Here is a 9,962-nt window from a genome sequence, read left to right on the forward strand (position 1 = left end):
GAGCAGCATTAACTACACAGAGCCGTTGTTCACTGACGAGCTGCGCAAAAAATCGCGCGAATATGAACGTGGTTTTGCGCAGCTCGTCAGTGAACAACGGCTCTGTGTAGTTAATGCTGCTCAATGTGAAAGCCCGCAGGTGATGGAGATTTACCGCTGATTACAGAACCGGCTTTACTGATAAGATGCGCGTTAAATATCGCATGCGATTTATCGTGCAGCCCTACTTGTGAGATACATTTTATAGCTTAATTCGGACTCAATTCAATTGGCGTGTGACATTGCAAGAACATTAGAACATAAAAAATGGGTCGTGGACCAAAAAAGGTCAAGAATCCCTGCATTACACTGTTTCATCAAGGCTATCAGGGCAATGGTCTTTCAGTGTCTTTTTTTTCCCCTTTTAGAAAGGAGACAGGAACAGTTCCGAATGGAGAGCGTACTGCAATCTCAATGACCTGGGTCAGTGTCCTCACTTAATTTCTTATCTCACCCCCTATTTAAACCATCTTCTATCTGATTCTCGTCAGACAAAGCCTAAAAAAGTACTCATGCAATTTGAAATGGATCAGATATATAATTCTTTTCTCCGCTCAGCCTATTCCGCAAAACAAATAAGACATTTGTTTTCCATTGAAGCACCAGAGAATTAAACTACTTACTCATTCCTGGGGGTTGTAAAGAACACCAGACGGCGCTTCTGGCACTAGAGGAAGACCTCCGCCTGCTGCGTTTTTAATAAGCCCTTACTTTAGGTGGCACATGCACATGGTGGAAGGTCAGACTTTGCCTATATTATCCAAGGTCACTCAGACTAGGGGGGAGAGAGTTCATTACCTCTCTGGCTTCCCATCCCAAGCCACCTCACCCCATTATGTCTACCTGCAGGTCTGCTGATAAGGCTTCAGCAGAGCATACAAGGCCTCAGAGACTCTGGTTGGAGGGTGGGTATTTTAATCATGTTCTGTTGCAAGCCAATAGAGGAAGTGAAATAGGGCCAGTGACCACAAGTTCAAAGTGGGACAGTGATTTCATCTTTTTATAGGAAGTTTTCCTGATTTCCAGTCACAGTGTCGAATGTTAACTTGTAGATGACAACCTGTTTATAAATGCAAAGTTATTTCAAAGCCTGGGTCAAACGTTGTTACATTCTGATGAAGATTACAAAGACATTGTCTTCTCGATGAATTCTTCACTATAGGAATCTGTGTGAAATGAGTGAATGAGAACCATTTTGATTCAAGTCAAAACAAGTGAAAGTACAAACTGTCCTTTTCTTTAACAGACTAAACTACATCACATTTCTATAGAGGAAAATCCCAACTGAACAGTGAGCGTACACTGTAACTCTACTGCTGTCATGGAGACTATGTGATGTTTTATTAACAAATTTCGGGAGGAGCACGCGCAGATAATTAACACGGCCTCTATAAATAATCAAAGCAGCCTTACCTCCATTATCTCTAGTCTTCCAGCATTGGCACATCCAATCGCCGCAAACATGTCAGAGATCGAACTTTTCCCAGATGACAACGCGTTCGACACCACGGGTCCTCCGGCGTCTCCAGTCGACGTCCAGCGCTCCGCAGGACACCATAATCGAGCCCGCGGCTGCAACACGGGGCCGCCGGCCTTCCCGCGCCGCCGTCGCTCATACCTCCAGACACCGAGGCACGCCATCACCTTCGCCTTCCAGGCGTCAGCCACCTTCTCCAGCGTCCTCCTACGCTTCAGCCCTCTCCTCCGCCCCAGCTGCGGAGAAATGGACCGTGACCGGACTACGCCAGGCGCTCATTAGCTCCGGCGTCAACGTCCCACGACGGTCGGTCAAGGCGGATCTCCTCGCCCTCTATACTTCCCTCCAAACAGGGGCGCCTCCAAGCTCTACTCCTCCATCCAAGGCCGCGGATAAAGCGAGCCAGGGCCGCAGTGTTCTGTACTCACGGCCCGAGCTAACCACCATTCCTTCGTAGACGGGCTTCAGGCCGTTAGGCCGCTGCAAAAAGCCTTCAGCAAGCCTGGGCCGTGCCCCGGATGCCGCCAGCCCCAGACCCCCTCCTCCATCCACCGAGCGTCAGCTCGCATCTCATCTCGGTTGATTTCAACATAATCATATTCTGTGTCTCAGCGGCTCTAGTGATGGAGGAGCTGAACCCCTACACTAAGATCAGTCCTTCTCTGGGTTCAGAGCGCCAGTCCGCAGGTGCTGTCATGGGCATCATCTTCCTACTGCTGATCATCATGGCCATGCTCAGCTTGTTTGTTTGGTTCAGGCAGAGACAGAGAGACAAAGGCCAGGAAATGCCCAGTGTCTCATACACCCCAGCCCTCCGTGTCACCAACACTGACTACTCCCTCTCTGGTGAGAACCTCCTTTGAGACTAATCATCAGATATTGAATAAGCTGCTATGAACAACTTCAGATTCTCCATGAATGTTTTTACAAGTATTTTGAACGGTGTGTAGCGACATTTTTGTCTGTTCAGTAACTGACAGTAAAAGCAACAGTTTCAGCACTGTATTATGGTTATCACAGTGCTACCACACTTTTCATATACTGATAACCTGATAAGTATTCAATTCATATATTTTAATTATGTGAAAATACGCATATTCATGGTCATTTTTTATGCCAGCTGCATGGGCTAGTTTTGATGATGTGGCTATAAATGGCTTGACCAATTCCATTAAGTATCATGAATTTCGGGCCATTAAACTGCCCTCTTCTACTCTGTTACTGCAGGAACAGGATGTTATGCATTATGCATTATCAGACAGGAGTTTCATAAGCTTGTACACTGTGGTTTGTAGAAGTTATGAACACTTCTGTCTTGCTCTCTCCTTTAGAAACATCTCAGAGCAGCAGCGGTGGCCAGTGCTTCTCCAATCCCAGCTACCACACTGTGGCACAGTGCAACATCTCATCCTCCATCACAAACAACCTGGATGGCACTCTCACTCTTAAGGTGAGGACATAATGTAGACACGTTTGCATTACAGCAGGGGTTCGCATCCTACTTCATGATGGTTCGACAGATAAACTATTTTTTTTTTTAAACTTTTCAAGCATCACTTTTATGGCCATAGTAGCTGCTTGTGCTTAGAATATTACATAAAAACATGCTACAACATGACCCCTTTTTTAAGAAATTCATTCTTTTTTTCAACAAGGATGCATTAAATTGATCAAAAGTGACAGTAAATATATCTATAATGCTATAAAGATTTCGGTTTCAAATAAATGCTGTTCTGTTTATCAAAGAATCCTCAAAAAATGTTTGAGTTTCCACAAAGTTATTAAGAAGCACATCTGTTTTCAGCATTGATAATTATGAAAGATATTTCTTTAGCACCAAATTATCATATTAGAATGATCATAATAGAATAATTTCTCAAGGATCATGTGAAAACTGAAGACTGGAATGATAGCTGCTGAAAATTCAGTTTTGCCATCATATGGCAATTTCATTTTAAAATATATTAAAATTGAAAACCGCTATTTCAAATTGTTATAATATTATTAATATTTAACAATTTGATTGTTTTTTTAATCAAATAAATGCAAACTTGGTGAGCATAAAAGACTTTAAAAAACATTAAAAATTCTAACTGAACACAAACCTTTAAACAGTAGTGTACATTAGACAGGATTTGTACCAATAAAGGCTAACCAAACAATGTGTTATAGTTACGACAGTGTCAATAACCATATAATTGACTTATAAAATGTGTTGTTCTTAAAAATATCATTTTCTAGTTAGGAAATCATGCTTGTGAGTAGGGCTGCACGATAAATCGCATGCGATATTTAACGCACATCTTGTCAGAAAAGCAGAAGCCTCTAGTTCTGTCTTCTAAAACCTCAGCAGTGCCGCTACTACAAACGACGTCCAGCACCCCACCAATTTTAAGCTTTGCAAATTTTGGGGGGTTATCAATGCTCCTCTCTGGCTGCTGTCCCGTACTAATTGCATCTTTGGGGGAGCGCTCTGGGTCCGGGCTTAGACCCGAGCTCGGACCCCTCTCCCCGGACAGGGGGAGTACCCCGGGCTCGAGAGTAATTACCGAGCTCGGAGCCCTCTCCCCGGACAGCACGCCAAATACGCATAACCTTTACTCTGTTCATTATATGTAAGTGTGAACTCGTGAATTACAGAGACAATCCTAATTAATATTGCACTGGCTTTATCAGTGAGGGGTGGGTGTTCTGTTTGAGCATTTTCATTTATAGATCTTGACGTCACCCTAAAGGCATGTCAGTATCTCTGGGTAGTCAGCTGAGAAACGTGATTTAGATTTAGATTTGGTTAAAGGTTAACTCAGAATACTCATTAGAGTGTCAAAGTTGGGTATTGCATAAGAGCCTGACTTTGCTTTTATATGTATATGTGCAGGCCTTCCTGTGTTGTTCTTTTTATCTTGCTTACCTGCCTTCCTATATGTGTTTGATTTTGTTGGTGCTTTAGATTCACCATTAAGCCTGAAAATCCATCCATTCAATAACAGTAAATTGTCGTCTAAAAAGGTGTTTAAAGTATCATCTAATTTTGGTTGGAGACAACATGAGGAAATGTTGGCATTTGTGCTACAAAATTTACTATCAAATATATTGAAAAATATATATTAACATTTAATTTAACAAGAGACTATATACTGCATATATTATAGGCTAATATTTTACAACATGCTATTTGATAATGCAGCTTATCTGTTCCCATCACAATATCATTTCCCATTACTGATGTTTATCATTGACTATTTATACTGTTGTTGAATCATGAATTACTCAGAATGTGTGTTCATGTGCCTCGTTAGGAGTATCAAGAGGAGATACACTTACACTGAGGGACAACAAAACCACTCGAATGGCCAAAGGTAATAACTATGATGGACATTTGCTCTTGTAATAAGAATATACCACACTATACACAAGAGGTCCTTTTCCGTTTTTTCTCTGGTCCCTACACAAGTCAAGGACTACTGCGTTCTCTCAGTAAATTAAGAATGACTTTCAAAGATTATCCAAGTCAGTGAAGTGAAACAATATAGTGATCACACTGACCTGGATGTGCATTTGCCTCATTCACAAATACTTTACATTTCAACATTTCAAGTCTGTTGTGTCATCACTGCCTTCATTCTACAAAGCACGACTTAATCTCTTCCTCTATATTTCTGGATGATGTACATAAGTAATACATCCTGCAAATCTTTTACTTTCTCTCCACAATCTCTTCTTCAGCTACATTAGATCTTAGCTTAGTAACAAGATTTTCCAGTGCCGTCTAACAGGATTTCACTGTGAAAATCTACCCTGGGATGCTGTTTCTAAACAGTACATCATGGAAAAGTGCTTATTTTGCATCTTTGACTAGAGATAGTCTTGAACGTAACTTAATTTTTCATATAGTTCTTTGTACAAATAATAACATTTATTACATTTTTGTCTCTCCCGTGTCTGTTCTCTCCCAGAGGGTTATGTGAAATGAATATGTGAGTAATATCTCTTCTGTAATGTGTGTAGATTACATAAAGGCCTCCATGTGTAGCTCCAGCTCGTGCTCCCTAAATAGTGAGAACCCGTACGCCACCATCCGAGATCCGCCCGGCCTGGCCTGCAAGCACACTGAAAGCAGCTACGTGGAGATGAAGTCACCAGCTCACAGAGACCTGACCTTCTGCTCCAGCACTAGCACAACCCTGACCACTGCCAGCAGGAACGTCTATGACGTGGGTGAGTCTCATGTATGCAGATGGATACTTACTTCTTATGTGAAGTTTCCAGCTCTCTCATTTTTGTCTTTTTAAGCACAACATTGTTATTAATACAGTGTTGCCATATGGAAACATTTTCCTTCACTTTCTCTCTAATGAGAAAAACACACTGCTTTGTAATTCCTATAGGAAAGACATATTCTGGGATTTTGCAACTTTTTGCTGAATCTTTAATAAGTACAATATATATGTTGCCATGTGTCATTCATAAATAAATTAGAAAAGAGAAATTACAACTGCATAACTATTTATTCATAAATAAGTAAGCCTAATTCTGAGCTGTCAGGTTATGCTTTTTATTTCTTGTTATAATTAGTAATTCAATATTCAGGTGTGTTTACTTTTTATTTTATTTATAAATAAAATAGGTTTGCATGTGTATATGTTTTAGATAGATGTTATTATATTATTTTAAAATATTTACTTTGAAGTGTAATGAACAAAAAAAGAAAGTATAAATATTACCATATTCCATATATAGTACAAATAAAACAATGAATACATAAATCTATTTATATTTTTACATGTTTATATTTATATATTAGTGTTATTCTGTATTATTTATATGCTATAATGGTATTTATTAATATTTTGAATTAGCCTTTATTTTTATATTTTCAGTTTTCATATTTTTATTTTTATACATCCAGTTTTAGTAATTTTTTCAAAATAGTCCTTTTTGTCCATTTTTATTTCAATTTTAGTTTTTGTAATTTTATAACTTCGATTATTTATTTCAGGTAGCTGCCAAGGCAACATTTATAATTTTCATTTAAGTTTATGTTTTTTATCTAATATTTATATTTTATTTCAGCTTTATTTCAATTACCAAAAATGTTAATTGCTTTAGTTTTAGTTAAAAATAACAACTGCTGTTACTGTATATATAAAATATATGAAATAGTGCTGTCAAGCAATTAATCGCGAATAATCGCTTGCAAAATAAACGTTTTTGTTTACATAATATATGTGTGTATACTGTGTGTATTTATTACGTATATACAAATACAAACACATGCATGTATATATTTAAGAAAAATATGTTATGTTTATATATTAAATATATTTATATATAATATAAAATATAAGAATATACATATATACATGTATATACATGTAAATATTTTCAAAATATCTACTGTATGTGTGTGTATTTATATATACATAATAAATATACGCAGAATACCTACATATATTATGTAAACACAAACTTTTATGTTGGACGCGATTAATCACGATTAATCGTTTGACAGCACTAATATGAAATAACAAAATATATACTTTTTTTTTAAAGGTTTATATTAATATAATTGTGTTTATGCATTTTTGATTATGCTACAAGTTTGCAGTATTGTATTACAATATGGCAATATTCAGTGTCATTATTTTCCCCAAATTATGTCAAAATATCAAATGGGAAAATATTTAAATATAGATTATGTTGTAAAGATTCTTTATAAAATCTTTAGAACATAATGTGCTGTATACCATAGAGAGAGCTACAGTGCGTGTGGAAGATTCAGAGAGAGTTTGAGAAATTGAGCCGCTCACCTCTCTCCACCCTTCTTCCTCAGAACCGACAGTGAGTGTGCTTCAGGGACCCAATGGCCTGGCAACCGGATTCTCCCAGAGTCCTTATGACCTCCCGCGGAACAGCCACATTCCCAGCCACTACGACATCTTGCCAATGCGCCATAGCCCAACACACACCCCACCCCCTCCCGAAAGCCCCCCGAGCTCCCTGCTGTAGAGGCCAGTCCAAATACACAGACGCAAGACCGGCAGCTCCGGGACCTCATTTTTTAAAATCTCAGTCTGTCTCACTCCTCATCTCTCTTTCTCTCCAACACTCTCTCAAGTACAGATGCATGACATAGGTGGAGACCGCATTCCTCTTTCCGTCGAGTAAATGAGGATTGTGGGAAATGGACTGTACATCAAAACAAGAACAGATTTGGACACCAGCGATTATTCATCATCCATCTCAGAGGCGTTTTATAACAAGCTGTGCTTATAACACCATGAAATACTGGCGTAAAAGAGCATTCTGGTTATAGGTCTATGAAAAGACTTTTGGAGGGAATAAAGGAGCATTTGAGACGGTTTCATGGAAACATACCCAACGATATGTTGATTCTTAAAAACTAGAGCTCCACACACTGGAACACATAATCAATGCGACTCAATGATCCAGAACTTTTCATTTGGAGTTGGCATCGATCTTGCAGCCGAGAGCCAAGGGTGACCATGAGGGAGCAATCCTCTTTTTTTCACCCCCCAAAGTGTTTAGTCTGGACTTCAAGGCAATGGTGACAAAGCATGGTTTCAATAAGAAATAATAAGACTTATTATTGCGTAAAGGTGGTTACCAAAACAGTATGAGATTAGCGAGAACGGATCAGGACTTTATAATACTGTACATTTATCTACCTACTTATAAACCTACACAGAAATATTTATAAAAGTTTATGAGGAGAGCCTGGGTCAACATGAGCTACACTGCTCATTCGTGCAACAACCTGGTGCTTTCTACTGTACATAGGAGTTTATGACTGTTGCTATCATTTAATTTGGGTATGTATGTTTTATGAACGTGGGATTAAGTTGTGAGACACTTTTCAAAGCTATCATGTTTAGTTTTTCTTCTTTGTATGTTTATTTTTTAAAACATCTGTTAGCAGGCCTTGAAGGGTTTTTAATTTGTGGTTATGTATTTATGATGTTTATTTATACCTCGTTTGTGCAAGTGATGTTTTTCTTTATAGTGTAAAAGGTAAACATATTTAAAAGGGAAAAAAGTAGCATGTACAAATGAGGATACCCATAGTGACCAATTATTTTCATGTGCTTGTGCTATTTGTGCACAGTATTAATATATAAAGTCGACATTATATGTTAGCTCTTATGTCATTATAGAATCCATGACAGGACGAGACCTCATTCATGTCCTAAAAAGTACAGTATAAATAGATTTGGAGACTTGTGTTTCGGTTTGTTTGATGACTACAGCTTTGCAGCTTTTGATCTGAGTTTTGTTCTGTGGCTGCATTCCCATAACTTAGTGACAATCATTCATAAATAAAAGGGGGAAAAAATGCATTTCATCAATCCTACCAGCTCTACATATCAATAGTGGTTATTCTCGCACTTTTAAGATTTGTCCCCAAATGCTTTTTTACTGTTTAATTGCTGCTTGATTTTTTTTCTGTACAATATATATATACTCCTTAGGGGTGTAGAAGTAGGTAACCTCAGTTATGACGTCACGGTTCAGGATACGGTACAGCAGGGGGAAAAACAACATAAAATTGCTTCTTTTTATTAAACAGTGGTTTACTGAACAAATTGCTCTTTTATTAAATAAATTCAATTAATAATTACAATTTTCTTAGGGATAAAAATCTACCTCAGCTTATGCTCTAAATAGGGAGCCCTTTTATATTACTATAAGGTTACAATGAACAACATAGCCCAAACTTTACAAAAAAAATGTATGCAAACATGTAAATTACACATAATGCAGTTTTTAAATTAACTTCTAAAATTATAACATTCTATTTGTTGTTGAAATATATTCATTTGCACAGTGGCTGTCATAACTTGTTTCATAACAGGTTTATTTAAACATACATTAAATAATTAAGACATCACTAACAGGTTAAGTAAAATATAATGAGTATATTAGTCTTAATATTTCGCAAAATGCTTTTCTCTAGACTTTTTCGGTATGTATATATATATATATATATATATATATATACAGTGCCTTGCGAAAGTATTCATACCCCTTCATTTATTTCACATTTTGTTACGTTGCTGCCTTAAGTTAAACTGCTTTAAATTACTTTTTTTTTCCCCCCACATCAATCTACATTCCATACACCATAATGACAAAGCAAAAACAGAATTGTCACAACTTCGTAAATGTATTAAAAATAAAAAACTGAAATAAGTACATTGCATAAGTATTCTAAACTAAATATTAATTAATATAACTAAATATTTAGCTGAAGAACCTTAACAGCCTCAAGTCTTTTTTGTTTGATGCGACAAGCTTTTCTCATCAGCATTTGGCAATTATCTGCCATTCTTCTCCTCATCTCTTCACCTCTCAAGCTCTGTCAGCTTGGATGGGGGCAGATGCACATTTTCAGGTTTCTCCAGAAATATTTGATTGGGTTCAAGCT

The 9,962-nt window shown here is 37.6% G+C and overlaps 1 protein-coding gene across 1 annotated transcript in view; it reads left to right on the forward strand.

Moving 5' to 3' along the window:
- LOC107742889 (multiple epidermal growth factor-like domains protein 10) overlaps positions 1–8,887 on the forward strand; it is a 107,616-nt gene extending 98,729 nt beyond the window's left edge. The window contains exons 17-20 of the mRNA XM_016555968.1: positions 408–462; positions 4,816–4,875; positions 5,525–5,734; positions 7,350–8,887. Coding sequence (XP_016411454.1) covers positions 408–462; positions 4,816–4,875; positions 5,525–5,734; positions 7,350–7,525 — 501 coding nt within the window. The 3' untranslated portion in view covers positions 7,526–8,887. The remainder of the gene's footprint in view (positions 1–407; positions 463–4,815; positions 4,876–5,524; positions 5,735–7,349) is intronic.
- The last annotated feature ends 1,075 nt before the right edge of the window (positions 8,888–9,962 follow it).

This window comes from Sinocyclocheilus rhinocerous, unplaced genomic scaffold (genome assembly GCF_001515625.1).
Source record: "Sinocyclocheilus rhinocerous isolate Xijiao unplaced genomic scaffold, SAMN03320098_v1.1 scaffold1008, whole genome shotgun sequence".
Classification (NCBI taxonomy): domain Eukaryota; kingdom Metazoa; phylum Chordata; class Actinopteri; order Cypriniformes; family Cyprinidae; genus Sinocyclocheilus; species Sinocyclocheilus rhinocerous.